The sequence below is a fragment of the Lathamus discolor genome, chromosome 1 (assembly GCF_037157495.1).
Source record: "Lathamus discolor isolate bLatDis1 chromosome 1, bLatDis1.hap1, whole genome shotgun sequence".
Lineage (NCBI taxonomy): Eukaryota > Metazoa > Chordata > Aves > Psittaciformes > Psittacidae > Lathamus > Lathamus discolor.
This window is the reverse complement of record NC_088884.1, coordinates 77,191,163-77,206,632: the sequence shown is the minus strand read 5'-3', so window position 1 is coordinate 77,206,632 and position 15,470 is coordinate 77,191,163. Positions and strand designations below refer to the sequence as shown.

At 40.8% G+C, this 15,470-nt stretch overlaps 1 protein-coding gene across 3 annotated transcripts in view; it reads right to left on the bottom strand.

Moving 5' to 3' along the window:
- Nucleotides 1–5,290: 5,290 nt before the first annotated feature.
- FAM180A (family with sequence similarity 180 member A) overlaps nt 5,291–15,470 on the bottom strand; it is an 84,027-nt gene continuing 73,847 nt past the window's right edge. For 2 of the 3 annotated variants that reach the window (XM_065681540.1, XM_065681522.1), the window contains exons 2-3: nt 8,677–8,777; nt 5,291–7,694 (exon numbers count right to left, since the gene is read on the bottom strand). In XM_065681540.1, the coding sequence (XP_065537612.1) occupies nt 7,353–7,694; nt 8,677–8,777 (443 nt within the window). In that variant the 3' untranslated portion in view covers nt 5,291–7,352. The remainder of the gene's footprint in view (nt 7,695–8,676; nt 8,778–15,470) is intronic. The other variant, XM_065681531.1, reaches the window with a different exon arrangement.

The following is a 15,470-nucleotide window of genomic DNA, read 5'->3' as shown; positions in this document are numbered from 1 at the left end:
TTTGAGCATAGCTTGTTATCTTCTATTGCCCCTCTGTGTGTAGCCGTAAATTAGACTTTTAATGGGAATGGAATAGGAAAAAGGGAGGTTGGATCTTTATCAAAACCTAGCTCAGATGGGCACCGAGCCTTTTTGTTTCCTATACACTAGGCTGTAACAAATTTACAAACAAAACTAAAATAACTCGTATTTTAAAATGGTATAAAACTGAGTAGGAAGTACTAGGAAAGCCAAGTTTTATAATCTTCACTAAAAGCTTAATCAGCTTGTCTAGCAACTTTCTGTTTTCTCAGTGCTTTGAAACAACTCGTTTCCAAGAAAACCATATTAATCTCTTCTATTTAATTGAACTGGATTTATATATTTAATTAATGGTTACCAGAGCTACTAAGTACTGGAATGAAGTAGCGGCTGTATAATTTTAACTGTTTCATTGTTTTCACTTCTTGTTGTACAGTTGAAAATTACTGTTAAACTCATCTCAGGGCTTGAAGCAAAGAATAGGAAAACAGTGATGGTTGGAGGGACTACCACCTATCTTCAATTAGTCTCTTACATGAAAGGAAAGGAGCTGAAAGAAAGGAATGGCTAAAAAAAAAAACACAATAAGGATCGTGCATAAAACTGCTAGAACTAAAATATCTGAAGATCTCAGAGTGGTTAAAATAAGAACAAATTCTGTTGATCAAATCTTGGAGATTTGACCACTTAATGATGTGCATTGCATATCTAGCATGCAGGCATGTGGTTAAGCTGTGCAAAGAAGAGGTAGTCTAGCCTCTGGACTACCTTCTCTGAGTTTATGGGATCACACTATCAATCTCTTCCTTCAGCTTGTGTAAGTAAAAACAAAGATGAATGAACATACATCATCTGTTCCCTTTGGAAAGGGAAAAAGAATTCAAGAAAATTTTCTCAGGTTTATTTTCGACCCAACCATTCTTTTTCCTAAAACAACAGAAAAGAAGCTGTGGACAGTATTCCCATTAGCTGCATCTGCAAACAGTTCTGAGTTCTAGTGCTCACTATGATTTCTCTTGCCACTACATGTGTAATGTTCCTTTGACGTTTCCAGAGTTGTGCTGATCTAAGAAACTGCAAGCCGATTCCCTGCAGAAATGGAAATATAAACCACCTGGTAATTCTGACTTCTAGAAGAAAGACAGAAAACTAATAGAATTGTATGATAAATTAAAACACAAGTAAGTGAACAGGAGGCAAATTTAATCTTCAGGTTTAAGAAGTAATCATAGTCAACGGATTGTAATAAAGTAAGTACTACACTAAACCACTTAAACAGTGTATTGTCAGCTGAGTTCATTTGGGGTAGATGTTTTCTTAATAGACTTATAAACATTTGTTTAACCCTGGGTCAGATTTACAGCTATAATTTACCATCTGTGATCATTCAGGTATATATAAAATGGATGTAAAACATCATCTGATGTCTTTTCATATCACTTCTCAGTAAAGCAACACCATGAGGTGCGGAGTAATAGCACAGAGGAACTTGTAACATATAGTAGCAATTCTTGCAGCAGTAGTGTTAGTTAACTTCTCTCTCAGCACTCATAAGATGCTATTACAATTCCCTTGGTTATTAAAGAGTCTCCTTGTTGCATTGTGTGCCTCTGTGTCCATCAGGGAGGAAACAAAAGTGACAAATATTAATGCAGTGAATCTCACGTTTCCTAGGTGAGGTTCTCAAGGGACAAAAAACATACTGCAGCTATAGTGTCATATGGACATGTCAGGAGTATCTGTTCTTATGTTGCCCTTCCAGTGACATTGAGAGAGACTAAACTCTTTTTAAAAACAAGCCTTTATAAACTGTTGAGCCCTGCTGTTCTCTGAAGAAGAGCATGATTATCTGTCATTCATTCTATCTTGAGAGGTAAGAGATGGAAAACAACTATAAGAGGACAGCTGAGATATACATCGAAGTTCAGGGCAGGAAAACCCATTCAAAGTGCAACATACAGTTCAGCAGTATAGGAACATTTCCTTTCTATGAATCCTGTTTTCCTTTCAATGCAAAATACTACAGTTTTGTTTTTGAAAGTTGCTATACAATTTCTAGCCTTTTGCCTTTCTATTTGATAAAGCAGAAGTATTCACAAATCCTCTGGTACTGGAAGGAAGAATTAATCTTTAGCAGAGTAGAGGACAGAATTGGAATTGCTGCACCATTTGGCCAGATTTATGTCTAGGACTATGTGGAAGCACCAGCTGCAAAATTTTTAATACACTGCACATTTTGATAAGTTAAATATCACCATCTCTATAAGGCAGGAAAACATTCTTATTTTATGGTTTATAACTGTAGAGACGTGCATAGAGAGGAGTTAACCACATGGCCAAGGGCACTCAGTAGCTTCGAAATCGTATCAGGAATGTAGCTGCATTTACTCCTATTCCCTTGTCTGTGTGTTAAGCACAAACTGTTCCCTCCTTTGCATTGTTGTGTATGCCTATGAGACATCATTTATTAGCTACTGCCAGATCTGCAATGTTTCAGTAGAGGTACCTACACATGCTTTAGAATAGCTAGTGCCATGTATGGTCCTACATGTCTGTCACTGAGTCCTAGCTCCTGCATCACTTGAGTTGCTGCCCTATAAACCCACACTAAATCGAAAGTCCCTCCATACATACTTATTACTAAAAACTAAATGCACAGGAAGTATTCCTTTTAAAGACCTCTCCTTAAAGGAAATTTTATGGATGTGTTTGTTCTGTTCCCCTTCCACACACACATTATTGTAGAAAAAGAAAAGATACAATATTTCTCCTTTACAGTAGTGCTTTACTAGCTTCACCTGTTTTTTTCAGCTCTGTTTGTGACATGACTAAAGGCAGCTCTGGTTTTTACTATGACGACTTCTCAATGACCTTCCCAATCCTTTAAATTTAAGTCCTTGATTTTTCTAAGAGCGATGCTTGTTTGGGTCTTTGCTTTTCTTTTTCACACTGCAGACTGATCCAGCATGACCACCTACTGAACTCAGAGGTTTAGTTAAAAAAGAAAATGAAAATGTACTCACGCTACTGGGGTGTAAGAGTGGCAGAGGAAGCAGCAGAAGTGGAATGAGAACAACGAGCAAGAGATTTCTGGATCGGAGAATCTCCTTTATCATTGCCATATTCTTTTACTTTCTGGTGGCTTTCTTGTCCTTGGATTTCTTCTCAGATTCCTCAGATACTCCACCTTCCACTCCACGTTTTCCTTCACCTGTACCTGGATTACCCCGAAAGGTGTCTCACTGCCTCATTTCCTATCCCCACCCAATCACCTAAAATATTTTTCTTAATTTATTTATTCTTCAATCTGTTGTTTTGAAAAGATTGTTCAATTAAAAAGACATTCAGTTTATGTAGGGCTCACCAGCAGATCCAAATTATTTTCACACCATAACATGCAGAAGCTTGCAAGTTGGAACATAGTGATCTTCTGACAGTTTTTCATTCAAAATGACAGGTATAGCTGTGTTGAATCCTTATCCCCATGTTTTGGAAAGTTTTTTTCTTCCATCATCTAGTAGTGTAATTCCTGTTCTCATAAACCAGGAAAGATATGTTTTGGGCTGCTTTTCCTCCAGTTTGGCAGTTTGAATGTCTGAAATACAGGTTTCTCTTCTGCTAGAAAATTATCAAAACCAACAATTTATTGCACAGAAGCAAATATACAAGTATTCTTTCTTAAAAATAAAAAAATAAAAATTAAACCATCTGCAACTTCTCCAGGTTTTGTCTCTTTGCTATAGTTTTGGCTTCTACTTTGTATCTACCTTTACCCTACTTTTGTCTTGAGCTTAGAATTCACAGCGTGGCAATTCCAACACAGATTATACTTGGTCGCAAGACAAAAACTTGTTAAAAAGCTTCATTCAACTCTAACTCACCAATGAGGACTGCAGAAGGTAGTAGTTGCTCCACCCATTATCCAAACGCCAGTAAGAACTTTTGAGAAAATCAGCAGCCTCCTCTTTCTGACATGCACACAAACGTACAAAAAGACCTTTTTTAAGTTCCTGAACAGTTTGTTATTGTTTCAAGATCCCAGTACTGATGAGAAATAAATAACCATTGTTTTCTAAACAGTATCTTTTGTCTTCCATGTTTCTTTCGTCCTGATCCATGAACGTCACTTGTTCATAAGGCATGGGCTAATCTCTGTACTGATTCATGTGCCCTCAGTAACCATAGGATTCAGACTCAAATTGAGGATTTTTAGGTTTTTTACTCTAGTCCTCTAGTGGATAAACACTTCTACAACTCGGCCATTATTAATGTTTTTTGTGGGGCAGAAAGTGCTGGAGATTTAGGACTGAATCCATTGGCTGGTTGAATGCAGGACTTGTAGAAAGGTATCTATTTGTTCTGTATCTCATAGAAAGCCACACAGCTGAGATTTTGCACACTCTCAAACCTTGCTTGCCTGTCTACTACTCACACTCCTCTAGTCAGACACAAACTGAACTCCCCAGATTGAACTGAAATAACTCTGTGACAGAGTCTTGGAGAGCTGGCAGACAGACCTGCAGAGGAGTTTGATGTGCAGGGTGCATTCTTCCTGGAATTAGTAATTATATCTAAGACTCTGTAATGTTTCTAAACCTTGAAACTTCTGTCAAGCAACAGAACCTTGAGACCTTTGAGGCAAAATTAGCAATTAGTTCTAGAAATAAATATATAGTTAATGTGAAAATTTAGAGTTGGCCAATACCAGGTAGGGAATTCATATCTGTTTGTCGGTTGTTTTAAAGAAACTAAAAAAAATGCCTAAAATACTGAAAAAAAATTAAAATATTTTATTTTTTAAAAAATCTGTGCTTTGTTTCACTTTTTTACAATCTGTAAGGTCAAAGGGTGGATAAAATGTTCTGTCTAGAGGCAATGGCTATTTACCCTCTGAGAGACTATCTACATACATGACTCAGTCTGAAGTGATGAGATGCAATCTGAGCTGGGGAGCAGGCAACCTTTGCTTGCATCATGAGCAATTCTGAGGGAGGGAAGCTGACCTAAGCCCGAAGAGCTGCCCTGAGACAGACTTCCCCTTCTTACTTGAACTCGGGAAAACAAAGCATATTAATTCCTATTTATTACATCCTTCTGCCCATCAAAGGGAAGAGTGTTCCTTCTTCTCTCATACCATTACTCCCATGAAGAGTTTCACAGTCTGAGATAGCCAATTGCACAAGCTGCAAGTTACTAAACAGTAAACCTGCCACTGGAATCAATACAATGCAAACCCAATTAGTTTTATGTAGAATATTTTTATTATTACGTTGATAGTCTCTGTTAAATTAACTTGGGCACTCCAAGCACATACCCAAGGAATATATCTTTTTTACATTACACACAGTAATGGTAAGAGGGACACAAACTCAGAAAAACTTTATTTTCTGTTTAGGAGATAAAGGTTCCAATTACTAAGTTGAGAGGTATGTGTGCTATAGGGAATGTTTGGGTATTCAAAATTATCCATAACTCTTTTCTATGGGATACTTGCTGATGAGTAAATTCTGACCACTGGACAGTCTTGCTTTGCAATGAGAAGCATGGCTGGGACGTATTTCTCTGGATAGTAACTGCTAGCATGCTTGCTGTGGTGCTCACTCTTGTTATCTTTGCAGACTTGGAGCCACTGGCTGTAAGAGATTTATGAATCTCTCTGGTTCCAGGCACTTCCAGCAAGTGGTGCTTCAGGGAGCCAAGAAACAGAGCTGGAAAGGCAGGAGTGCACTTTAAGGCATTTCCCCTCCATGTGTTTATAAAGCATGGTATGGGAAGAAAACACAAACACATGATCAGTGTTAATTCTCAAGGCTTAAAGAGCATGTGGGCTGTAGCGCAAGGCTGCTTTGTGGGCCCTGAGCTGTGTGCGCAAGCAGAGGAGACTGAGATGCTTGTGGCTCATAGCTTTGTGGTTGAGGTTTTCCGTTTTCTTTGCCATATGCCAGCCAGGCTTTGAAGATGGCCAACAAACATCTTCAGGTATGAAAGTGCACCTACACATAAGTGCATCTAAATGCAAACCTGTACAGTCATGCATACACATACAGAAATTGCTGGGAGAAACAGGACTGACTGTCTTTTATAAGCCCTTTGTCCAGCTGCCTGTTCCTAAGGCTGCTGTGGATCCACATTCCCATGAATAATTGCCAAATCCAGTGTGCTCTGGCTGCTCTTTGCTGTTTGCTGCAACAAGGTGGTGTTGGATGGAGTTTTTCAGCTTCAGTCCTTGGAGTATCCCTGTTAATGGACACAGAAGGGTTCATTCCTTTTGCTCAGGTGATGCAAAAGCAGTTAAATGTGATTCAGAACAGGGGCTGGAATCCTGACGGTTTTTTTTACAGCCATGTACTCAGCACTTACATGCACACCTATGCATGAACATACACACACATACACACACATATACACAGAAGTAAATATATAATTTACTACAAAAAATGAGCCACATCGCTAAATTCAGCACCATGCTTTAATGCACCTTCCTCCCTTGCCTCAGGAGGGTTCTGAAGCGTGGGTTTAGATGACCTACGTTCAAGTGATAGAACCAGGAAAAATGTGTCATCATTAAATTAAACAGGGCCTTTGATTCTGCTGAGGACATGTTCCCTTCAAAAAACAAGGAGCAGAAGCAAAGTCATGTGCAAATAATGAAAGAATCATTGCAGACTGTTTGGGAGGGCAGCTCTAGGGAGCAGAGAGTATGTTCAGAGGCATTGTTTGCTGCTGGTATCCACAATGCCCTTTGTCTTCTGCAGATGTTATTGCAATTAAAAACTGGCTCAGCCAAATGAAGTGAATCAGACAGTGCTTATTTAGAAGAATATTTGGAATGAATAATATGCGGCATAATTTCTTAGACTGACAGTTATGAAACCTCTGCCTTTTTCAGAGGGCCTTTGCATGTCTTTATAATATTCTTTTTCTGGCCAGCCAAAATATGAATTTGTTTCCCTAGATAAGAAATCAGCATTCTACAGTTCATATGCATAGGTATGTAAGCATAAGCATAGTATACTTCTGTATTGCTTATAGGAAACCCACAGGACGAAACAAGGGCATGTCTGTCTGGGGCATACACTGAACTCTCTTTGCCTGTCACAGAATGTGCCTCCCAAGCCAGCACAAAAATCGAATTCCCAGGACTGAAGATAACATTTTTCTCCATTTAACATAGAACTAGAAAGTGGATTCCACAAGAGGGAGCTAGAAAACAAATAATCTTTCTTGAAGCAGACTATTAAACTCTTTACAGCATAAAGTGATGGACGTGCTATATGTGTCCCTTATCAACCACAAGAGGTGGCTGAGTTACCGTTGCATCAAGTCTCCCACTATGATGTGTCTTTGTTGTATGGAAACATCAAGTCGTGTTTCAGGGCTTTGTAAAGACTGACAAAGGATTCAGCCCAAGCGTCTTTCTGGTGCCCCTGGGACTGAGCAGCCCTGTAGGCTGTGTAGACCATGGTCAAAACTGTCCTTTCAAAGTCTTCTTTCTTGAGGACCCTTGGGTAGGAAGACAGCATGCTACTCAGCCTGCGGATCTCTGTGATGCTCTTGGGAATAATCTCATTGCAGATGGTGTCAAACTTAGCAGCCTTCCTCAGTGAAGCAAGCTCCTCATCTTTGATGGAGATCCTCTGACTTTTGTCAATGTCAAGCTCAGCTAAGAGAAACTGGTACAAAATCAGAACACAGAAAGCTATTTATCTTCTCCAAGAGACTCTGCACAGTAAGTGTGAATTAAAAACATGTCCTTCATGTACTTCAGGTCAAATAGAGACAAAACTTTCATTGCACTGGTTGGAGGTGGTGCAGAAAGACTCTATGTAAATCTTAGACTTCTGTGTTACCCACCTGGCAAAATTAGAGACAGGCTATGGGGAAAGGAGAGAAGAAAAGGAAAATCTAGGTAGTCTTCCGTTGTCCAAAATGGGCATGAGTTGCTGCTGGTGCTACATGGATATTAAAGAGACAGCAGCAGAGCTTGGAAAGGCTGTTTACTCTGTCAGGGATAGCAGCAGTGGCCTAGCTCTCTGAGAGAGCACAGCAGTGGCCTCCCTGCACATCTTCCCTGTTTGGACTCCAATCCCAGTTTCTCAAGGTGTGGGATAGATAGATTTGACCCATGTACCTTCTTCAGGTGGGCCACTGTTCGTTAGCTGACCATATGATACTGTAGACTGTGCATTATATCTGCAGTCTCCACTGCTGTGGAAGAGGGGACCTGAATTATTTTGAAGTGAAACACTCATGCCCTTGGGATTACTTTGCAATGTACTCTTGGGACTAAGATTTAAACCAAAGAATTTTAATGCATTATGTTGTTAATACATAACTGTTCTGGAAGAAAGTTGCTTTCAGTAGAAAGCCGTTTGCTTTGGTTTTCATTTTGCCTGTCAGTGAACTAGAACCCACCAGTCTGAGGTATTGTAGGCAACTGCTGCCTGCTTAAGTGCTGAAAAAGCTGAGGTTGTCATACATATCCTTCCCCATACATGTTCCTTCCCTTTTGGTGAGCTGTTACATAGTCAGCAATGGGTTTACTGCAGGAATGAGTAAAAGTGCCATGAAGACAGATAATGGATAAACCCAGTGTGTGCAATAACCCCAGCCTTGGTTAAAGTTTAAGGTACCATCTGCTCTAGTATACTGAACCTCATAAAGCAGGACCACATCTTCCAGCGAGTTTTGTAGCACTGGGTTAAGGAAGGCAGCTGAGGACCTCTTGAATCGCTGAGCAGCTGGGAAAAGCATAGCTGGAAAATAATAATGGGAAAAGTGAGGCTTCATAGGGTGGCAAACACTGAAAAGAGGAAGTACTTTTCAACAGTAGATTCAACCAAAGAACTTCTTGTTGCAAAGACTTTACACTGTGACTTCTCACTGTAAATAAAATGGTTGACGTGGTCTGCTTTGACTCTAATCTACCAAGGATGGAGCTTAGCTGCTTGTCCTGTATCTGTACAGTCTAATACAGAGTGATTTATAATCCAAGCCTGGGACTCTGAGGTGCAGCCATGGTGTAAGCAATAATAATGATAACTGCAATATCGGCATTGCCTGGAGTATATATTCTTCTCCTGGCTCTGCAAGGGGAAATTAATAATGGCCCTCAACAAAGCCTTCTTTCTTCAGGCCATTCTCCTACCATCACACTTCTAAGACCCTATATTTCAGCTGCCTAAATGTTAGTCTCTCCTTAGCTGACAAAAGTAACTCCTTCAGAGTAGATCACCTTATCTGTCCTGGTCATATATGTCTGGAAAGAGTGACTCACCCTTTGGAGATGCCTATCTTTATTCATTGAGCCTGTTACCAGCTTAGACAAGATAGGTACATTCAATGAGGCGAATCCCATTTATTATGACTTTAATACTTCACAGTGTTATAGCTAGAAACAACAAAGTCTGCTGTGATCAGATACTTATTCACTGCGGAAGATCAACGGACAGTACGCTGATTAATGTAATCAGAAACTGATGTTTATTCACTTCAGAGCACTGCCTTTTATAGCTTCCAAGCTTGGTCACGCGCTTAAGCTTTACAATGATTGGTTTCTACACATGATGCAAAGACAGCTGATTGGTTCCTTCTTCAGCATCCGGGAGCTGTTTTCCTCCTGAAGAACTTCCACATACGTGGCCACAACTTTGCCCTGAAGTAACCTGAACTAGGCCGTTAATCCTTACTGCAAACTCTAACCAATGGCAAGAGTCCTGGATCGCTCACATGCTCATTGTTTGTTAAAAAGCCCTCAACAATTCACTACTGCAAAGTGTACTACAGATATTGGTTCATGGAAATGAGACAGAAAACATATGTATAGCCCCTAAATTCAGCATCCCAGTGAGGTAGAGCATTTGTGGAATCAGTGACCTGTACAGTCCAGAGTATAGAACACATCTAATTCTATATTACAGATCATGAATGTTCCAAGCAAAAAAACTGACATATTGAAAAGGACTTTGTCTCTGCAGTAGCCTTTCTCCAGCATGATGCCTTTAACGTCCAACCAACTTGTCTGGCACAGCTGAGGACGTGGTGAGTTTGGGAAAGGTCACAAGCTGCCTGCAGGTTCTACTCTGCAAGAATGTCTGGCTGACCACTGGCAACTGGGCTATACCCATTTTCTGCTGCTACTCAATCTCTGATGTTCACCCCATTTGCTCAGTTTTGCTGAGACACACTGGAGGTATTCCACCTTCTGCTCTTGGCAATTTGAGAATGATATTAAGTGCATGCGAATCACTTGAAACTTCAAACACTAATTGCTGAGTAATTAAAACTTTTATTACTGGGCAATTAAAACTTTAATTGCTAAGCAGCTGGCAGAAATCCAGTCCATAATGATGACAATTCATTTTTATCTCTTTTAGATCCTCTTTCAGTGGAAGCAGCCTTTACATATGTAGACGATTTACATCTCAAATATACTTTGAGTCATGGAAAAGGTGCCTGTGGCATTTTCCTTCAGTGCTCTTCTGCTTATTGTCACTACACCAATCACTTTTCACTTTCAAGCCAAGTGCAGATTCCCACCATGGAGCTGAGCTGGGAGTCATCAGATTCAGCCCATCACCACTCAGCCAGAAAAACCCCAGTGAAGGACTTGCACAAAAATGAATGCCATATTAGCAATTTAGTACTGACCCACTTGCTGAATCACAGAATCTCAGAAAGCAGCTGAGTTTTCCTACCCAGGTGTTCCCAGGATAACATGGATTAGGTTAGAAGATTCAAAGGGACAAGAGTGTGAGCTGTTATATTGTGAGAAAGGACTTTGTATGCATATCAGAAGCATGCCACCCTCTGCAGGGACCAGGCTAGCACTGACTCCCTGATCTCATCATCTTGTTCCCAATACATATCAAACTTTGTTGCAGTTCTTGGAGAATCTACTCAGAAACTCTTTCAGAGCTCATTAGTTTTTGTCACAATGATCTGATTTTCCTGATCTACATTTTATTTCATTCCTTTCCTCTCTCTCTCTTTCTGCACAATAGTCAAATCCTTCCACCATCACTCCCTACACAGTCCTTTCCATAAATTCACGAGCTACTCTGAGACTGTGTAAGTATTCAGAGTAAGCACTTTCTGATTTTCATTACACTTACTTAACGCACATGTAAATTTAGCACAAAAGCTGAGACAGAGAAAGATTTGAAGCCAGTTTCTGCATTTAGTGACTGTAAATTCTACTTGAAGCTTCTCTGCTGGCTTTATTTCTTCCTGCAGTTACTTCCATATCTGACATGAGTTAGTGGTGCACTATCAAAGAACAGCAAAAGACTATTACTGTGACTTACCCACTCTTTACTATTTTCCTCCGTAATGGAATACCATGAAAAGCCACCAAGCAGATATTCCATAGGAAGATGCAGAGCAATATGCATCACTTTATGTTGATGTTGCAGCTAATTCATTTCAATGACAGTAGCTGTGAATGTCTGAGCAGAGATCAGTATTAGCAAGAGAAAGCCCAGCCCAGTGATCTCTGAAGTCAGTGAAGAGACTCCTAGTGATTTACTGGTTTTACTTCTCTTACAAATGTGTCGAGGCATCTCAGTGGGGATGTGGGTGCTTATGTCCTGAGGGCTGAACAGTCACATAATAAAAAGCTTATGATTGACAGAGACGAAGTAAGAAAAATAAGGGGTTTTTATTATCCTTACTGAAAACATTTTCTATTGTGTATCTATGTATCACTTCTTCAGAGGGGCCTTAGAAGAGCTCCCTGATCTGACCTCTCTTGTGCCCATTGAGGTCTCAGGGCTGGAGGTGGAGGAGAGTAGTGGACTGGGCACAGACATGCATCCCAGCCTACCTGCCCAGCTCTGAACAGCCTTATCCTGTGCCCTGGAGTACATCACTGCTTGTGCCTGAAGACAGCGGGCAGCAACATGTCTGCTCCTAAGGGTGGTTAAAACTGCCTGTCAAAATGTGGCACAGGAGCCCCTGTTTTCTGCACTGCTCACTGCAGGAGCCTATCCAGTCTCCCACAGCTTTGTTGACCCAACTCCACCTCTCCTTCAGGGCTACCCAGGTTTTTAAACAAAAGCTGCAGCTGTGTTTGCCAACTCATTTGCCTGCTTCTAACTATTTAGCTCATAACAGCTTAGAAATTTCTTTACAATTTAAGCATACTGTCACATCTGAGGCTGACAATAGTTTTATTTTAAAGATGCTTTCATCTGTCTTAAGAACCATGTCAGAATTTTCTGTACCACATTAACCTCGTAATAAACATTTGCGATGGTCTCAGGTTTTCCATGTAGTTTTACTGGTGATGTTACAGATGTTTAGTTTTGCTTTCCAGTTCACCGTTTCCCAACTGCTGCCTGTGATGTGTTTGCTCAGTAAGTACAGAGCATAGTTGCAGGAGTGCTCAATTATTTGTGCACCATCAATGCCCTTTTTTTCTATGAAAGGTTATGAAGCCAAAAACATGAATCAGGCCAATTGCTCCAAAGCACGTACAGCTCCCCAGGGCTCCATGAACACAGATTAGCTGAGGTCACAACTCAGTAGGAATTATTTTTATTTACTTCAGAGGCATGGAAAAGGGCTATCTCATTGCTTCAGTGGGACCCCTTTTATGAAGGACAGAAGGAGCAGAGGAACAAGAAGGACTTGTGGGCCAAAAACTCCTGTCTCCCTGCAAACAAAGCAAAGGGGAGTTGCCTGTTGATGTGGTGAAAGGCAGTGGCCCAGCTGGAGTTGTCCTATAAGCCAAATTCAGTCAGCAGGCTGCCAGTTGTGTCCTCCTGTCTTAGATTACTAGGGTCTGACTCAAAGTAACTCATGAAAATAATTTCTGTGGGTATCATGGACTTCCTGGGACCAGCCCCTATTTCTGGGAGTGCAAAGCAGGAAGCAGTTGCACAGACAGCAGCAGTTCCTGTACAGTGATAGCCCTAAAAAGGAAAAGTGATGTCTCCTTTATGTCTTCACCAGCAGTTGTAACAGGGATTAACAGGGCTCTGCAAGACCATATCCTCTCAGACCACCACAACTGTCTTTTTACTGCAAGCTCAAAAGAACCCCTTAGTAGTGAGAAACAGCTACAAGCTCAGCAGTACATCCAGCTTGATCCCGCACAGCACAAGATTCCCTTTCCTGCCCAAAGCTTTTGAAGTCCAGACTCCTAGACTTCAACAGGAAGAAGTTAATGCATCCCAAATTATAATGACAGCAAATTCTCCCTATTTGGCTTTATCTTATCTCTAAAGCAGGGAATAAAAGTGTTTACTGCAAAACAGTTTTTCAGCACTGGAGTGCATTGGTGTGTGGAAACAAACATGCATACTGCCCCCTAAATGAAAGGAAAATGCAAAACTTTCTAGGTTATTGTTAATGAAGGCATGGTAAAGTATGTAAAACATATTTATACACATTTATTGGCTACCGCTGTTTTGTTCTGCCCCATGACAAGCCCAAAGAAACAAAGCATTTGAATTATGCTCCACTGGTGTAAGCTTTTCCTTAGCCTAAACATCACATAGCTAGAAAAATTAATAAAATATAAAGTATGTCCATGCTGAGATATTTTTTTCATGTGGGCTTCTGCAAGAGCCAAAAAAGCCATCTCCCAGGCCAGATGCATATCCCTTTTTAAGCTTGCTGTTAGTCAGCTTGGAGCATTGCTGGTTCCACTAATGAGCCGGAAATTTTCCTTGTGTCACCACATTTTTCTCTAACCTGCCTGGAACTTGCACTAAAAGGGTCTTAGCACACCCAGAGTCTCCTGTCAAAAGAAGATATTTGTTGATAACCTGGTTAGAGATTTTCTCACTAGCCCTGACTTCTTTGAAAGATGAAGATGATTCTTCAAGATGAATTCAAGCATTTCCCAGAGCACATGAAATCTTCACTGTCCTCAGAGTGATTGCGTAGGCAGAAACAGCAGCCATTAAAATGCCAGGCAAAAATTATGAGTGATCTAGACTGGCTGAACCTATTCTGTTGCAGCGACTGCTGGGCAGTTCCTAGAAGTCATTGCTGCTTTGTGCCTGCAGCAGGTATTTGTACCAGAACCAATGGTAAAACTTCAGTGTGAAGTGGTGTTGACCTATGGAAGGTGCGTGGTGGGCAGTGAAAGTAGTAGCATAAATAGAATCATAGAATAGTTAGGGTTGGAAAGGACCTCAAGATCATTTAGTTCCAACCCCCCTGCCATGGACAGGGACACCTCACACTAAACCATCCCACACAAGGCTTCATCCAACCTGGCCTTGAACACTGCCAGGGATGGAGCATTCACAACCTCCACGGGCAACCCATTCCAGTGCCTCACCACCCTCACAGGAAAGAATTTCCTCCTTATATCCAATCTAAACTTCCCCTGTTTAAGTTTTAACCCGTTACCCCTTGTCCTGTCACTACAGTCCCTGACAAAGAGTCCCTCCCCAGCATCCCTATAGGCCCCCTTCAGATACTGGAAGGCTGCTATGAGGTCTCCATGCAGCCTTCTCTTCTCCAGGCTGAACAGCCCCAACTTTCTCAGCCTGTCTTCATACGGGAGGTGCTCCAGTCCCCTGATCATCCTCGTGGCTCTCCTCTGGACTTGTTCCAACAGTTCCATGTCCTTTTTATGTTGAGGACACCAGAACTGCACACAAATCACAACAAATGCAGTGCTAATAAGTGATGAACAGGTTTCATGCATAGCAATCCCATCCTTTGCTTCTTGTCTTGCACTTTCCTCATCACCAGAAGGATGTGTGTGCACCACCTGAAAGGTATTTATACTGTCTGGGCCTGCAATCACTGCCAGGGTTGAAATTGAGCTTTGGCTGGCTAGACCTGCAGTAGAGCATGCTCAGGCATAGTTTCTCTATGCTTCCTGAGTTTTTGCTTTTCAGTATCAAAATTGCTGTATTACAAGTCATTGAACAATTTGCCTTAGGACAGGAGAAACTGAAAGAGTAGGAAGATGTAGGAAGAATAAGAGGAATAAAATAAGGAAAACACACACAAAACCCTAGAAAGACAGGGAAAACACTTCAGTGCTGTAGGCTAACTTCTGAAGCTTGTATCTGGAATTGCAAGTACCTCCCATGACAACAATTGCAATGCAAAGGTTTCTGCATTCTAACTTTAATACATTTAAATCTCCATCACTGGGAGACTAAATCCCAATGACCCTTAAGAGAGCACAGCTGTGAGATGAAGAAGACATTTTAATTACAAACCAACATGAACTAGCATATTTTTAAAAGCAGCTACCAAGAGAAATTGCTTTTTTTTTTCTTTTTTTTTTTTTTTACTTTCAGCTCCACACCCTTGCTAACTGGGCTCCTAAGACTAAAATTAATAGTGGCAATGGTCTCTCTTTATTCCTGACGGTTGGCTAAAAGTGCAAAGAGTAATTTGTTTCTTCTTTAGTTATAAAAAGAGTGGTTAAGAGCAAAAAGCTCTATCTCAAAAGTCTAAGTTTTGTCAATAAGGAT